Source organism: Scheffersomyces spartinae, assembly GCF_019049425.1.
Source record: "Scheffersomyces spartinae strain ARV_011 chromosome Unknown scaffold_3, whole genome shotgun sequence".
NCBI lineage: Eukaryota > Fungi > Ascomycota > Pichiomycetes > Serinales > Debaryomycetaceae > Lizanozyma > Lizanozyma spartinae.
This window is the reverse complement of record NW_025065050.1, coordinates 286617-303953: the sequence shown is the minus strand read 5'-3', so window position 1 is coordinate 303953 and position 17337 is coordinate 286617. Positions and strand designations below refer to the sequence as shown.

Below are 17337 nucleotides of genomic sequence, written 5' to 3'. Positions count from 1 at the left end.
AACAGGGTACCCCAAGCCGTATATATAAGTACGAAAAGAACAATTGCAAATGCCCTCTTCCCTCACCACCGCCTGTATATTCAAAGACTAATTTACCTACATATATATAGGGACAGGTGCATCCACAAGATAATATAGACCTTTAGTGGTTTTAGTTTAATTGAGTCGGTCCACGTGTTGACTTCCGAATCACAATGACAAAGCCCCGTGCTTCAAGGATATACGAGTCAACAAGTATAGTGTGCTCGTGTGAAGGGGGGGCCACTAGTGCTATTGAGAAGGTCCAATATGACCATCGAATGGGATCATTATTCTTCTGTCCGTCATGCCAAACTTTAAAATGCCCTGAATGTTGTGCACATCATTTGGAGTCACGATTGTGTACCAATTGTGGTACAGACTATATTGATTCAGGAACAACATCTGTGTGTGACAAAAACTGTTTTGTATGTCCACTTTGTTCAAGTGATTTGTTGATTCATGGTTCAAATACTTTAGATAATAACGGGGTACAGGGGAAAAGCTTCACCTTTAAATGTGGTTTCTGTGATTATTCTTATGTGACCTCAGTGATCACCACCCCAAGACCTTTGCATCGGATTTTAAATAGTGAACGGAAAAGAAACTTGATTCACCATAAATTGTTCGATACATTTAGACTAACTTTAACACAAGATCCCGATAAAAGTGGAAGCTATTCCCAAATAAGAGAAAAGGATGAAATCAGACAAAAACTCTCCCAGCTTAATATTTCTCATGAAAACACTAAAGATTCAAGTGAAACCGAAAGATACCCTATTGATTTGGAACAAGATTATGCTATGGCGAATGAAAGGAAATTATCAACAAAGCAAACTAGAAATTATTCTGCAGATATCTTAAACCAGTCAATCTATAACAGACCAACACATAATGAGCTATATCCTCTAGCAGCTTCATTAACACTGCGATGGTCTCACTCATGTCTTGCGTGTCATACTATTTTGGATAAACCATCACCTAAAGACTCGAATAAGTTTATTACTAAATGGAATGCCATAGATTTCCTTCCAGCGATTGATTTCACATATCCTCATCTGTATATCAGCTGTGGTGGTTCGCCCAATGAGTTTATGATACATTTCCGTAACCCCATGGGCCAAAAGGTTCATTTGAATATCTCTTCAACATATGTGGTTCCTGAGTGTTATGTGAATAAGAGTGGGTTTGAGGTCCAAGTATCATTTCCCATATCCAAATTCTCTGTGGGTCCTAATACTGAAGCCACAGACCTCATCAAATCTATCCCCACGGCTTTATTAACTAAGAATACAGTACAGGCACGTGTTGAATATCAGGAACGTCTAACAAGAAAGCAGGAACAAGGACTTGAAGTCTTAGATAACATTCTAGACTCCCAGTACAATTGGTGTCTGATTCCTCTTAATATAACTTGCTTGATTAAAAGTATACAGCCCATTTCAGACACAAGCAACACCGTACATATAAAGCTTCCGCTTTATGTTACTATGACATCTAAATTGCCCGAGCCCATTAAGCAGTTGACATCATTAAAAGAGACACTCAACGTAGGATACTGGTGTTTTGTTGATCTTGGGGAATATACCATTCAAATATAGAGCAGAAGCCTCAGGACTTTAAAAGTCGAGAATAAGAATACCTGCAACTTTAGCCAACACAGTGGAGTCCAAAGTAATATCATGATAACGCGTCATCGTATCATCGTCATTGTTGATAGCGTTCATTTCGTTCAAACGTTCCTCCTTGGATCTCACAATGGCTTCATTGATGAAGAGATGAATGTACTCAGATGATAATTTGAGTGTCTTCTCGGTAATTTTGGTGTCGGAGTTTTGGAAGGAAAGATCGCGGAATATCCGAGACACAGTTGCTACTTCTAATTGGGTCATGGCTGGAATCAATGGCTATATAGCAAAGAAGATGAAGAAGAAGTTTGTGAATTGAATTAATTGTTTCCCCAGACGTGTATCGAATACTTGGACAGAATGTACTGCATATGGTACCAGCTATCGTATTACAGCTTATAAACGATACGGTTGATATTTGGTACATTGAAGTTACAAGATCGCTCTCCATATTTCGTATACAATAGTCGTGGTATATAATGATCCAATGGTCGTATAGGATCGTATAGTGATCGCTGTATTCACTCAAACCATTGTAGCAGTTAAATCATCATTTTCTGCATATAGTGCATACTTTATAGCAAGGTATTTGACTTAGCCATTACATAATATACAACTACACAGCATATATAAATACTATGGCCGCTTTTATGCAACCGGATATAAGCATTATATATCATTAGTGAGTGCTATATAACTGTGTCAAGCACTGACTACTTTATCTTACCCATGCCACCTGCACACAATCTCATCGCATCCATCGTGGAAAAAAATGTTACAGCCATCTAAAGAGCCCAAGTACTAACTGAATGCTACTGTTCAAAACTCCGTTGACTAAAGGATTAAATATGGTGGCAAGCTCAGTGGTATGTGCCGAGTTTGATCCCTCGCGGTCCTTCCTTGCTACAGGACATGTTTCGCTTGACAGACATCAAGTGAAGGTGCAATCCGTTACTCCATCGCAGGGTTCTCTTAATGTATCATTCACCTTGGGGAAGCTGGATAAGTTAACCAGATTAACTTGGGTATCTTATAAAGAGCATCAAGTAGTTGCTATATGTTTGACTCGAGGTGTCATTTTGGTATATTCCCCATTGACCAACGATATAGTTTGTGAATTGCAATCACCTACTAGTAGTTCCAGTATTCAAGATTTACATTATTCTCATATGACCAATTCCGCATGGTCTTGTGATATCGATGGGAATATTTGTGAATGGGATTTTATGAACTTCTCCCTAAAGCAAACGTTTAGCATTAGTGAAGTACTTGAGAATGCCGAAAGTATCAATAGAGTTTGTGTGGTTGAATGGGAAAATGAACCTCATTTATTACTTGGTCAACACTCAATCACATTAATTAGCATTAGACAATCCAAACAAGTGGTTAAAGCCTTCCCTGGTCATATTCAACCTGTCAATGCAATTGTACCCATTGAATCTAACTCAGATCTATTTTTAACCAGTGGTGAAAGTGATAGATTTATCAATCTATATTCATTATCCAAAGGCTCAACTAGTCTGGTTTTTGTTACTCAGTCCCCAGTATCTACCATTGAAATTGGATCACTTGATTCCAAGTCCATTTTAGCTGTAATAAATGATAATGGTAATGTTGAAATTTTTAATGATTTCTTGAATTCCAAGTCCAATACGGATCCTTCAACTCCTCAGAAACAACCACTTAAGAAGAAAAGAAGACAAGCAGCAAATCAAGTACAAACTTTAACTCCCAATGGTAGTATTAAAATTTCAAGACCAGATTTGGAAATAAAGTGTCCTGATGATGCCAACTTAATCATTGACGGACTAGCTATAATGGAAGATTCCATCTATTATTCATGGATAGAGAATGGGAATGTGCCATTTATTGATTCTGCCAAATGGATAAATGAAGAAGGAATATTTACATTCAACAGATCAATAACCATAAGCAAGAGTAAACCTGATTTAAAGGCTATAAGCCATACTGAAGCAGGTCATGACATTGCAGCAAGCAAACATTATAATGAAAGTAATGCCATAATAAATGATGGGTTGACCACCAATAATGTGGTTAATTATAGTGATAACGATGAAGATGACGAAGATAGAGAGGAGGGGGAATCGTTGGCAGAAAAATTGGACAAGTTATCAACAGATAATAATAATCAAAAGCAAAACCCAACTAAATCAAATAAGAAGAAATTAACAGGACTGACATCAAGTTTGACCTTGACTATAGTTTTGTCTCAAGCATTAAAGAATAATGATCATGCATTATTTGAAACTGTTCTTTCCAATAAAGATCCTCAAGTTATTCAAAATACCATAATGAAATTGGACCCTTCATTGGCTATACTTTTGGTTGATAGAATTTCTGAACGAGTTCAAAGACAAACGTCCAAGTTTGACCAATTAAATGTTTGGTTGAAATGGATAACTATCATTCACGGTGGATATTTATCATCTGTTCCTAATTTGAGTGCCAAATTATCCAGTTTGCATTCCTTCTTGGTCAAGAAATCAAATAGTCTTCCAAGATTATTAGAATTACAAAGTAGATTCAATATGCTCTTCCAGCAGATGGAATTACAGAAAGAGATTTTGAAACAGAGTGTTCCTGAAGATCAAGACGATGAAAGTGACGTTGAATATATTGAAGAATTGGATGATGCTCAGCTCTTACAAGAGATTGAGATAGACAGTGATGATGAGGAAGACGATGAGGAAGATGAGGAGGAAGACGATGAAGATGAAGATGTTGAAGAAGCAGAAGACGACGATAGTGATGAAGAGAATTATAGTGACTTGGAAGCTGACATCACTGGTACACGTAAATAGATTAGATCCATAAGGAATACACAGGATTATACTCAGATTTAAATGCATTGAGATTAATGAAGTCATATGTAGCAACGCGCGCTACCATACCAAAGTATATACTATTGTTTGTATGGTATACAATATACAACACTGTTTATAGTTGACTCTACTGTTACACTACTACTACTTCTACTACTTACATGACTTTATTATCAACTCTAAAGTCATATCCTTTGGAGTATCTGCTCCCGTTTTTACTACCGGTTCTTTTCCAGTCGTATATTCATCCAGATGAACACTTTCAAAGTCTAGAACCACTAACTTCAAAGGTACTTGGATTCACGGCCCAACTTCCATGGGAATACACTTGTGATAAACCTGCTCGAAGTTATGGAGTGCTATATTTATACTACGGACCTCTCTTATTGCTTATACGAACCACCAACCCCGCCTTAAGTCCAATTTATATACTCTATCTTGTTAGGGTCCAGAATCTATTGGTGTCAAGTGGTGTAATACTATGGACTCTTTCTAAACTAATTTACCTGAAGAAACAGTATCATCATGCCTTACATTTCGTCGTAACGTCATATATCTATGGAGTGTACCAAACCCATACATTTTCTAACTCCATTGAGACTTGTATGGTGCTACTAGCATTGGCATCAATTGAGAATTTGAACAGTCATTATAACCTTGTCTGTTTAGGAGTACTATTTGCCATTGGAATCTTCAATAGAGTCACATTCATAGCTTGGCTATTGGCTCCATCATGGTATATTCTCCGCCATTTGGTTCACCATAAATTGAATGTCTTTCCCCTTGCATTTGGGTTTGGCTTAACAGCTTTAGTGTTGATACTCATTGATTCAATATCGTTTGCACAATCCTGGAGTCTGTTCCAATTGGTCATTACTCCTTGGAATAACTTGATATACAACTCTCTGCTTGAGAACTTGGCTCAACATGGAATCCATCCTTGGTATACTCATCTATTGATCAACACTCCTCAGATCTTGGGTCCGGGGTTATTGATGCTATTGATAAGAGGTGTTCCATGGTCTAGAATTAGTATTTTGCCTTTTCTATCAATAGTGAGTGGTGTTGCGCTTTTATCATTTATTCCTCACCAAGAGCTTCGTTTCTTAGCTCCGATGCTTCCTTTGGCATGTACAATACTCAACTATGAAGATGAAGAAGAAGAAGAAGAGGAAGAGGAAGAAACTGCAAACATTAAATCTTCCTTTGTTCCCTTCATAGGTATACTCTGGGGCGTAATAAGTGCTGTACTTGTTACTACACTGTGGTATGCTCATCGTCCAAGTGCTCCATTTATATGGTATATATTTGGAGGAACGTACTTTACCACCACGGAACTCTTCAAAACCCGTCAAGACACAACTACTTCTAATCCTTTCTATAGAACGAAATTCCGCTCCTTCTATGGTTGGTTGTTCCTCAGAATATGGATCTTCTTCAATCTTACCATGAATGTTCTTATGGGAGTTTATCATCAAGGTGGTGTGGTTTCAGTGTTGAACAAGTTCCATATGGAACAACTACATAGCAAAGATAACGTTGCCATTATCTTCTGGAGAACTTACTCTCCTCCTACTTGGGTATTAGGAGACACAACACACTCAATAGAGGCATTCACCATGAATGAGACTAGTCTGGTTTATGAAGTGGACCGGAGCAAGTCTAACTTGCTAGACTTTATGGGTGCAGACGTTGGAAAAGTATGTGCATCTATCGAGCAATTAAGCTATATGAATAAGCAAGTGTACATTGTGTTACCTACTGGTTCATTTCCAACAGTTGCACTGTCATGTGATTACATTAATTGGCATAGACTTGAAGACTTCCATTATCAATACCATTATGATCTTGATCATCTTGATTTCTCAGACTTAAGAACATTCACCCCAGGTTTGGATGTCTACAAATTTAATTATATCCTTCATCAATAGCTATTAATTATTATACATTTACTTATAGAATTCAAACTTATCGTGTTCAGTACCTGTTTTGACTTGGGCAGTATATGCTTCTTCCAAATCACTTTGTAAGATCATATATCTATTCTTTCTCACAGCCCTTAACCCAGCTTCTTGCATGATAGCAGCAATCACAGCACCAGATAAAGGATCATTTCTAACAATTAAAGAATCCAAATCAACTTCAGGAGCCAATGACATCTTAGAAGCAATTGTAGAGAAAATCAACCGCCTTTCTCTTCTATCCTTTAATGAAGGGAATTCAATTTTTCTATCTAATCTTCCGGGTCTTAATAATGCTGGATCCAAAGTATCAGCTCTGTTTGTAGCCATAATTACTTTAACTGTTGAAGTTTGATCAAACCCATCCATTTGATTTAATAATTCCAATAAAATTCTTTGCACTTCTCTATCAGCACCAGTTTGAGCATCAAATCTTTTAGTTGCAATAGAATCAATTTCATCAATGAAAATAATAGCTGGAGAATTCTCTCTAGCAAGTCTAAATACTTCTCTTACCATTCTTGGACCTTCACCCAAATATTTTTGTACAAATTCTGAACCATTAACTCTTATGAATGATGCTGTTGTTGAATTAGCCACAGCCTTAACTAACATTGTCTTCCCAGTACCTGGAGGTCCATATAATAATACACCTCTGGGGGGGTCAATACCAATTTGAGAATATAAATCACCTTGAGATAATGGTAATTCAATAGCTTCTCTTATTTCTTGTTTCTGCATATCCAACCCCCCAACATCTGCATAAGTAACATCAGGCTTTTGTTCATCAGAAACAATGGAAATGGAGGAATCGGCTTCTGGAGGTAAAATATCCACCAATGAGTTAGAATGACGATGCAATGCCACTGATGAAGAAGGCTTTAACAACTCTCTATCCAAAGTAGATAAAATTCGAACCACATAATTGGATCCAGTTGTTGAAGATACTATACCTGTATTTTCATCAATGGGTTCTAAAAACTGACCAATCACCAATGGAACAGCTTTGATTCTTTTAACTTCCTCTTGGGCTCTGACCAATTCTCTTTTCAAATGACGTTGTTCATCTTTGATATAATCTTCTTGTAAGAGCAACAAGTCCAATTCCTTTTGTAAGCGTTTCAATTTCAAATAAGCATCACTGTTCTCTTCCGTAGATCCGGTTTTCTTCACCCGTGTAAATGCCAGCAAGGGGGTCTGGCTGGGACTAATTTGAGGTTGTTCCACAATTCCGAGTTCTTCCATTGTGGATGGTCAATAGGGATTGTTCGTACTATTCTCCATAGTCTATGATCACAGTTAGGCGATTGATTTTAAATCTCGACGGTGGCAATCATGGTCGTGCGCAACACAACAATTATCCGTATACACTTTGTACAGCTAGAATCTATTTACATTTAACCAACTATTAACGTCATGATCGTACCAAGACAATACCCAATGAATGCAATGGAAGATACGAATACCCCCAAGTCAAATCGAGTGAATTGTACCTTATCGAAAGTCCCGTACACCAATGCCTTATAGTTGATACCTATTTGAGTTATAATCAGTTTCCAATCTCGCTTTGGCATTACTTCAAAGCCATAAATTGAATCAACCGGTTCAGGTTCAGGTTCAGTTTTATCAGTGGTACTTTGTTTCTTTTCAGCAGCAATTATGGAGTCTAGTCTTGATCCTTCAGCTTCTGAATGAACTAGCAACATTTGTCTCACCTTCTCCTCGAAAGCTCCAACAAGCCTTTTCCGTTTCCATGGTTCGACAATTAGGGTGGCTACTACAAATAAGGAGATATTGATTCCCATCAATATCCAAGTCCCCCAAGTAGATGAACGACGGATCTTGTCTGACCAGATCTGCTCTTCATGGTATTTTGTTAAGATCATCTGAGTCAACCTTGTTTGAACTGAATCAACCGTAGTTTCGCATTCCTCTAGTTTCTTTTCACAGGTATTAACCAACTGTTCATTCTTGTGATCATTACGATAGAGCATGGTGAATCTTTCCAAGTCTTCAGAAGACCAATCATGTTTTCTAGTAAGCAATTCATTGATCTCTCTCTGTGAATGTGTTTGGCTTTGAATTGCATCCTGATACTTTTGCTTGTTCACCTTGACGTTATGTTTAGCGACCTTGAGTTCATCTTCCAAGTACTCTATTTTTTTCTTAAGCTTCTCAATAGATGAATAGCCAGTAACATCATTGAGTGCTCGAGTAGCAGTGAAAATAGCATCTTGGATCGAATCTAAATAAACTTCAACCTTTTTGGCTAGTTCACTACGTTTACTTTCTTTGGAAGATGGTAATCCTTCAATCTCATCTTCATCTTGGTCTAACGACTTGGAAGTGTCAAGTGTCCTCTCACTCAATTTTAAAGGCGCTGGCTGTACTTCTTTCTTTCTTGTAGACTCTGTTGCTGCCGCAGTTGCAGATGTCTTTGCTTTAGTGCCAAAGTTGGTGGCTTCTAAGATATTTCGAAGTTTTGCTTCTCGCATTTGGAAATCTGAATAATGTCTAATAGCTTTGACCCCAGTTGCGTTCAGTGGCTTCCACAAACGTCCTATGGACAACGACTGCCATATTCGGATCATTGGACTGAATCTAGTGGAAGAAAGTGTGGGGAATTACTATGCGGTACTCACATAGAGTTCGCATTTATCAAGACAGCCACTTGATATACTATACAGTGCACTTTCATACACCTATGCTGTACAGTGTACTGCCATACCTCAAGATAAACAGACCTTAATCTTACATTAATACATATCAAACAAAATATACTACGCTAGTAATAATTTACAGCTCAAACTTAGTTAAAGTTCTTCTCAACTAATTCTCTAGCCAATCTCCAGTTATCCTTTTCAATGTAATCCAACACAACAATCCCAATAGCCTTGTTGAAACATTCACTAATGTTACCAGCAATCATGCCGTCGGCAACCTTTTCTGGCCAACATGAAGTGTTGAAGAAGTTGGCTCCACTGGAAAAGTTCACATACAACTTGTTATCATTGTCTCTGTTATAGTCAAAAGCCTTCTTGGCCAATTCCTTAACATAACCCAACTTCTTTTCAATGTCTGAGGGCTCATTAATCTCACAGAAATCTTGAACCACAAAGTCACCTCTATCATCTTCCACGGTGTTGTAATGCCAGCTAGAAGCGTTGAATCCAAATTCTCTGGCTCTGTTCTCATCACAAACACCAAATCGTCTGAAAAGAATCACCTTACCTCTACAATCACGCAATTTGGGTAGATCGGTACCCAAATACCATTTATCCTTATTCTTGTCGATGTAACGATCCCAAATACAATTACCAAACTCATCTTGGTCGTTGTTCCAGTCGTCAATACCTTCTTGCTTCAAGGAAAATAAAACAGTTTCACTGGGATTTTCTTCAAGAAATTCATAAACCTCTTTCATAACACTACTCAATTTCTCGGGGAATGGAATCTTCACGGGAAACTTACCATGGATAACTTGCAAGTCCTTGGCCTCCTCCCCTTCCTTCATGAACAACTTACCAGCTCTCACATCCAAGAACCGAACCCCATGTTTCAATTGGTCTGTAACATACTCCCCTTGACATTGAACAGAGGGTAAAGCAGTGTAACAGGCACCAGAATTATGCGTCCCAGGAATTGTCAACTTGGCGATGCTGGTATCATCACCGATTTCCTTCATCCAAGATTGTAAGTCGACCATAGTGTGAAGTAGTTCTATCTAACAGTAATGCATTCGCTAAGCAATGACAATTGATGGTAAATGAAGTTTGTCGAACGAATGAAGGACTTTCAGGCCTCTACTTAACTGGCCAATAGCACTACCTTAATCTGGAATGGAATTAGCGGGGCACCAAATTAGGTACCGAAAGGTGAAATAGTCCTGAATGTAGTCTTGAAACGAAATGTGACGTTGCTGCACTCCCAAGTACAGTTCCGTCAGCTATATTATGCGCTAATGAGTCGGTAGCATGCAATCATCCAGCAGAAAGTGTATAACTTGATATAAAAAGTGTTTGTATTTGATGAAGTTGGGGGGTTATTCGTATTTTATATGCTGCTACTCGTAAACTTACCCTCGTATATAATTTTTGCTCTCTACGCTCGTATATAATAATACACTCTTATTCAAGCTGTAACCACTTCCGTTTTCAATGGGTACTTCGCTTCATCTCGCCTCCACTGGTTTAAAGTCTGTTGCATCGGCCAAGTAATTGTACTTGATACATTCATCAACAAATGCAGGGGTCACTGTATTGGGAATAAATGTTAGATCATTCTCGGTCCATTGCAAGTTATGTGCGACTTCACCAAGTACCTCCAGAGGTCGTACATCTGAAATAATATACGATGCTGAAGGCCAATTGTCTACGATATTTCCTCCAAATCGCTTGACTCTATCCTCAAGAAATCCATATTCATCATTAGCAAGAATGAGAAACTTGATGCCTTGAAAGAGGAAGGCCATTGGTTGATCCGATTCCTGTATTGCCAAATCATTTATAAACTCTTTGGTCTCCCTTTCTTCAACAGCTAGTTCCATTTTAGGTACTTCAAGCATCTCGATATTCGATGGAACTATCCAAGAATCTCCCCATAGATCCGTTTTATCTGAAAAATCATGGTTATTGCAACTTTGAAATATAAATTCATCTTCTAATGGAATAATGGAATCCCGATATATGCATTCAAAGATCCATTTAGGTAGGATTAAATCAATCCCACTGTTGACGTAAATAGACCCATTAGGAGTTAGTCTTTCTGTTATTACAATCAATTGTTGATGTCTTTCCAACAATTTCGTCGGGGTTGGAGGCAGTTGAACCAACAGACCTCCAAATCTTTTGATTAAGTCACACAACGAACCAACACTTGTTCTTTCTCCTGTAATCTCATCAAACTTATCACTAAGAACAATAAAGCAGAACTTAGAGAACAATTTGGATTCAACATTAATTTTCCGTCGTCTTTCTCTGCTCTCTTCAAAAGAAAGCTGTTCACCTAAACCTCTTCTTTTCCTGTTGACTGTTTGAGCCTTGGAAAACTCCTTAGAATAGTGTTCTTTAACCTCCAAATAGTCTTGTAAAGTGATACAATCATCAATTGATTTATCTTCACGAATACTTCGACACCAAAGATTGTGTAAAGTAGTCCCCACAGCATACAGAGACGTAGGAGACAGATTTATAGATCTGGCTTTAATTTCTAAAACAATTGATTCTTTAGGATTAATCCAGAAATTGGGTTTTCTAGTACCAAACTCCAATACATCATTAGGTGGAGGGTCCTTGTTAAATTTATGCCATTTCCCATGGGTTAGTTGATCTATTAGACTGAATTCCTTATCTGTGAACCCATTTGCAACAGAACAGAAGGATTTGAAGATCCCTGTTTCAGTATCCAATAAGCCACAAGCATAAGTTGGTTTAATTTGAGGTTCTTTACCTATGACCACAAGGTCCAAGTTTTCACCAAACTGTTCCAAGTATTCTGGTTTCACTTTAATCCAATTGTCACTTCTAGTTTCAATATGGTACTTCAGTTGAACGTGTTTTATCATAACCCCCTCTCCCTGTTTGGAGATAACTTCTCTAATAGCTTGTCGTATATCATCAGGAGTCCCCCCTAAATGAGCCGGCAAGATTTCTAGTCTATGGGGTTTGGGTACAATTAGATTGTTTAAAAGGTACCTCCGATAGAACAATGGACTACTACATAAATCATGGCCATTGATATGGAGAATATCAAATGCAAGGAAGAATGGGTATGAAGATTGTTGATCATATTGATCAGTAGTGGTGAATTGTTTCACTGCTTCTTGTATTGCAGCCGATTTTAACGTACCAAATGGCAATATGATTTCTCTTTTATAGTCCCATGCTACCATTTCACCGTCCAAGACAATTGAATCAACATTCGGCTTAACAAATCCTACCAAATTCTTAGTTAGTGATCCAATCTCGTAGTTCTCACCATATAATAAAGTATAGTCTTTTAATCTTCTCAGGTAAAACTTGAATTGACCATTCTTATAGTGTAAGAGCATGCGATCTCCGTCCATTTTCTCTTCTATGTAAAATTTCTCCTTTACACCTTGTTGGTCAAAGATATTCTGTAGCTTGGGCGGCATATCATAGTTCTTATGCATCTTGATACATAGAGCATTATAGTTGACCGTCAACTTGTGAGACAATTGAGGAAGGAAGGGGTACATGGGATGGAGGAGTAAATCTTCAGTAGATAAAGTCACACTAGAGTTATACAAGGTGTGGAACGTTATCTTAAGGTCATTGCATATTCGAAACAACAGCATGGCTTGAGGGTGCCATTTATTGAAGAAGGCAGTGATGAAATGGTGCAATATTGGTTGTCTCAATATAATCGTGAGTAACCATCTGATTTCCTCTATTGACATTTCATATAAATAAGGTTTTAGGATTTCAATTTGTTCTGTTTGACCTGAACAAGTTTCTAAGTTGTCCAATAATTGGTTTATTTGGGTTACGGTGTATTCTGATTCTCTCTGTTTGGGGTATAGTAATGGTTTAACACCATCACTAGTATTATCATCATTAACAACAGTTAAACGTCTATTTGAAATGATTCTGGCAATGATAGAAGGCAAGTTTCGGACCTGACGTTGGTCTCTTCGATATTGCTTCTTTTCATGGTAGTTATGTTTCCAGTGATATAGTTCAAGATAATCTGGAGAATTCTTTGGGATATTAAAGACCTTGATAATAATTCTTGCCAATGTTACGTCTCTGATAAAGAACTTCCGTCGACTTTTTGAAGGAAATATCAATCTACTAGAAGGAAACATATCTTCGCCTATATGAAGCTTGAAATCATCAATGAATTGTTCTATGATCCATATCTTCTTGCTCATAACACTTGGGAACCTGCCCAAGTTATCCTTACGAGTCCCATCGAATTTGGAGAAGAGCAGTGTTACAAGGAACGTGAAGGTCGGGTCCTGGGCATTCTTTGGTTCACCAAGCTCTGCAAGATCAAACATAGTGATACATTCATACAGCCGTTAAGTAGAACTTGGGGACTCGATTCTCTTACGTATTCGGCCTTTTACGTAATTGGTTACGTAATATCCGTTCTCAATCCTACTAATCGTAGCCATTTCGTACCCCTGGCTTAACCATAAAACGACTGCCATCATAACCCAAGACCGGGGTCTTAAACCTTAAGCAAGGGCTTTGAAATCTTAAGCCAGGTCTGTCATCATCAGTAAAAAGCGCGGTATCGGAACCCCAATGCAATGTGGGGTGGGGCTATGGAACACTCGGCAATTAGTTTTGGAGTGGTCATGAGAATAGTATGTACTCACTGTACAGAATACTTATTAGGGGACACAAGCACTAAAGCCCAAGAAATGTAACTACGAGATCTTTGTGTACAGTGTTACTAAACGATTGACTTGCTTTCAAGACTCCTTACAGATGAGTTCCTTTAAATGTCAGTCTGTATAGGAAAGTATTTCATGCGAAGCACTAGGCCCAGATACAGATTCCCGAAGGAATGTGAGCAAAGAAAAAGTCACGTTGATTGAGCAGCTACGTCAATCGCTTTTGAAACCTTTCGCCGTAATCATATTAATGCTAATGACATAGATTGATGTAATGAATACTCATTAGACAGAAGGGTTTTGTTTATGTTCATGTTATGATAAGTTAAAAATAAATGTGGCTATTACTCGACTTACCCAAACACTAATGGAACAACAATAATACCACTATTTGAGTACAATAAGGACAACACAAAGGGGCACGGCAAACAAACGTCAATTGCATCATTCTACATTAGCATTGACACTAAATCGAAAACGATCCCCAATAGTTGTTTTCAAATTGCTTAGAAGTAACCGCAAATTAGCACTTCCGCACATCCCATCCCATCCCCCATCATGTAATTGTCAGTGTGTGTTTATTAGTTCGACTATATATTGGTGAATTTCAGTCACTACAGTAATGAGTAGAATTTTTACCTCTAGTGACAACCATAAGAAAAACTTCTTGGTACGAACTTTTTCTTATCGCAACTGAAACTAGTTTACACCACCATTGTCCACAACGACCACTAGCACCGCCATTACTATAACCAAACTTTGCTCAATATTGTTCTCTTGGTCACACCATAGTAACTACAACCATAATATATATAATCATCTATTCACTGTTTAGTACAGCATAGTATAAGTGTTAGAATTTCGTTTAAAATTATTCGTTTAGTGGCTGTCCTGCAAAACTAGTTGAAGAAGGTTACCGCATCGTTCCGGTTTTTAGTACGAGCACATTTAATTTTTATTATTAATATTTTCGTTATCTCAACCCGGTTTGGGCCAATTCTGTCGAAGCTTGGCTCTCTTGGATTAATTCTATCTTATATTACTTTGCTTTGCCTCTTTGTTCAGGATTATTTAAACTACACGTATTCTTTCCTTCCTTCCCTTCATTTGTTGGTCGGTGTCATTTAACATCATATAATAGCATTTATTATGCCAAATCCGTTGTTATCTCCGTTAAAGGTATTTCGGAAGAAATCAGATTCTCCGAAATCAAATCAAGACACTGTGTTGGACCCTGCATCATTGACAAATCATAATGATATACTGGAAATGCCTTCTTCAGATTGGTATACTACAAATGCACATCCAAATTTAAATCCCAACTCAAATTCTAATTCCAACTCTAATTCTAACTCCAACTCCAACTCCAACTCATCACTCTCACTTGCTTCCCCTATCACTCAAAATGGCCCTACAGATTTACCCCAGCAACACTCTGTCTCTACCTTTCCCTCATCTCTGATTGCTCCTCCTCCACCATCCACATTCTCCCGAAGAGTACGTTCAAGAACAACATCATCCACAAACTCCTTAAATTCATTCCTCACCGAACACAAGTTTGATCCGCAACAGAGCCACATTCGTCAGCTGCGAATCATCTCGGCCATCTCCTTAGATGCATCATCTATCCAAGCATCTTCTACTTCCACTGCCACGGATCTTACTGCTGCTGCTGCCTACGATGGGAACCCGAAACGTCCCTTCTACTTACACTACGGCAGTTTGCTAAAGTCGTTCCCACCGGAATTGTCTGCCGTGGTGACTCTTATCAATGCACAAAGTTTGCGCACGTACATCACTGGTTTTGTGCTGGTTCAAATCAACCAGTCGGAAAGATTTGAGGCCACAGTTAAGTTGGTTGGTACAGATTTGACAGTTGTTGGTTCTTCAACAGATGAACAATCCATCAAATGGTTCAGTATCACAGATTGTACCGTCAGATTAAACCGTGAAAGGACTCTGGTAGAAATCATTTCTCATAGTCTGTTGGGTACCACCATCGAAGTTTACTGTCCTAATCTCGACGAAGCCTTAAAATGGGTCCTGGCTCTTCAATTGAGTCGATACGAATACGTGAGGTTAATGCAATCATATTCTGCTGTGTTGCTTTCTGCAAGAGGATCTAAACTTTCCGATATCCATGTCTTATTGAGCAACAAAGTCCGTCCTCATTTCGATTGGCATAACATTCGATTCCCCCACTTATCAGATCAGTGGTTAAAATGTTTTGTGTGTATCATACCCAGTGACCTGAGGAAACAGAAATCTGGATCCATCGAGATCTACTCCTCAGATAAGATGTCCAAGAAATCTTTAATTGCATACATTCCTAAGGTCGAAATGGTGTATTCCATTTTCCCAGGGTCTCCAGAAATGATTGATTATAATTCACTCATGAAAATACAAGGTGAAATATACTTAAACACTTCGTTTGAAACTTCTTTACAAGCCCAAGCTGATGATTCCTATTTGAATAGTCCTCATCTGCCCACCCAACAAGGGTTTTCGTTAAGACATTTGTCCCCATTTAACGGTAGACTGAGAAGTAATTCCAATGCTTCAGGTAAAAATATCCCACTGCAACTTTCATCCACATCTACTCCAGTTGCTTTTTCATCGTCACCATCAATTAGGAAACCTAAGTTATCTCAATTGGAGATTCCAAAGTCTCCAATTTCAGCTGGTGTACCACCAACTTCTCCCGTGAAGAAGGGCGATGGTTGGGTACTGGGGTTCGTTATCAAGAATCCTGATCAGTTCCAGGTTTGCAACTTTCTTTATATGATTCCAGTTACACATCCTGGTGTTGACGGGTTGGAAACCATGCTTCGGAATTTTATTCCTATCACTAATGTGTTTCATTTATATGGACGTCCTAAACTGTTTGTCAGTAATAAGAAGGATCCTCAATCATTGCTTTTTGGCTTACCTTCTTTACCTCATTATCAGTTTATTTCTCTGGAAGAAGTATTCAAGTTGGTTCAAGATTGCTACAATTTATTACCAATAGACACCATCAACACTTGGAATGATGTCTATTGGCAAGATCAAATTGATCTGGTTTTGGTTAAACATTATACCAATGATAAGACCCCCTATTCAGGAAAGGGCGATATCAATCGATTGTACTCTCGTTACATGAGTCACTCAAAGACAATAACATCGTCATCATCTTCAAATCGGATGATCCGTCATTCAAGAGGAAGGTCTGTGGATTCTGTATCCATAAAGGAAGAGGTGGAAAGTGCCATTGACGAGTTTTCATTCCGAAGCCCTCGAATATTTGAAGGTAGGGATGAAGTTACCGTACAAGCTCTTAGCAGCAATGATCCTTTGCTTGATTTAAGAACATTTGGTACTTCTAATTCACAACCTACTACTACTCTGGACAAAGCACAGGGTATGCATTCACTTGAAACTTCGATATTGGGTCCACCTATTTCACTCAAGGAATAAAACATTCTTCATTCGTTACCAGTTCGTTTGGTTTTTTTATTTAGACTACATTTCATAGTTATATGATT

The 17337-nt window shown here is 38.2% G+C and overlaps 8 protein-coding genes across 8 annotated transcripts; 4 read left to right on the top strand and 4 right to left on the bottom strand.

Annotated features, from left to right (window-relative positions):
- Nucleotides 1–194: 194 nt before the first annotated feature.
- On the top strand, nucleotides 195–1619 carry KQ657_003278 (uncharacterized protein; the record flags this gene model as incomplete). The annotated part of the gene is made up of 1 exon (XM_043194008.1): nucleotides 195–1619. One exon carries the CDS (start codon nucleotides 195–197, stop codon nucleotides 1617–1619), a length of 1425 nt encoding a protein of 474 aa, XP_043051060.1.
- An 875-nt stretch (nucleotides 1620–2494) lies between these two features.
- On the top strand, nucleotides 2495–4468 carry UTP5 (Utp5p; the record flags this gene model as incomplete). The annotated part of the gene is made up of 1 exon (XM_043194007.1): nucleotides 2495–4468. The coding sequence occupies one exon, from the start codon at nucleotides 2495–2497 to the stop codon at nucleotides 4466–4468; it is 1974 nt and encodes a 657-aa protein (XP_043051059.1).
- Nucleotides 4469–4650: 182 nt separating this feature from the next.
- Nucleotides 4651–6420, top strand: SMP3 (glycosylphosphatidylinositol-alpha 1,2 mannosyltransferase; the record flags this gene model as incomplete). The annotated part of the gene is made up of 1 exon (XM_043194006.1): nucleotides 4651–6420. One exon carries the CDS (start codon nucleotides 4651–4653, stop codon nucleotides 6418–6420), a length of 1770 nt encoding a protein of 589 aa, XP_043051058.1.
- Nucleotides 6421–6438: 18 nt separating this feature from the next.
- On the bottom strand, nucleotides 6439–7734 carry PR26 (proteasome regulatory particle base subunit; the record flags this gene model as incomplete). The annotated part of the gene is made up of 2 exons (XM_043194005.1): nucleotides 6439–7688; nucleotides 7725–7734. The coding sequence occupies 2 exons, from the start codon at nucleotides 7732–7734 to the stop codon at nucleotides 6439–6441; spliced, it is 1260 nt and encodes a 419-aa protein (XP_043051057.1).
- Nucleotides 7735–7847: 113 nt separating this feature from the next.
- On the bottom strand, nucleotides 7848–8945 carry SHE9 (She9p; the record flags this gene model as incomplete). Its single annotated transcript, XM_043194004.1, has 1 exon — nucleotides 7848–8945. The coding sequence occupies one exon, from the start codon at nucleotides 8943–8945 to the stop codon at nucleotides 7848–7850; it is 1098 nt and encodes a 365-aa protein (XP_043051056.1).
- Nucleotides 8946–9259: 314 nt separating this feature from the next.
- PLC2 (Plc2p) lies at nucleotides 9260–10156 on the bottom strand (the record flags this gene model as incomplete). The annotated part of the gene is made up of 1 exon (XM_043194003.1): nucleotides 9260–10156. The coding sequence occupies one exon, from the start codon at nucleotides 10154–10156 to the stop codon at nucleotides 9260–9262; it is 897 nt and encodes a 298-aa protein (XP_043051055.1).
- A 465-nt stretch (nucleotides 10157–10621) lies between these two features.
- LIG4 (DNA ligase (ATP)) lies at nucleotides 10622–13471 on the bottom strand (the record flags this gene model as incomplete). The annotated part of the gene is made up of 1 exon (XM_043194002.1): nucleotides 10622–13471. One exon carries the CDS (start codon nucleotides 13469–13471, stop codon nucleotides 10622–10624), a length of 2850 nt encoding a protein of 949 aa, XP_043051054.1.
- A 964-nt stretch (nucleotides 13472–14435) lies between these two features.
- On the top strand, nucleotides 14436–17269 carry KQ657_003271 (uncharacterized protein; the record flags this gene model as incomplete). The annotated part of the gene is made up of 2 exons (XM_043194001.1): nucleotides 14436–14439; nucleotides 15033–17269. The coding sequence occupies 2 exons, from the start codon at nucleotides 14436–14438 to the stop codon at nucleotides 17267–17269; spliced, it is 2241 nt and encodes a 746-aa protein (XP_043051053.1).
- Between the last annotated feature and the right edge of the window lie 68 nt (nucleotides 17270–17337).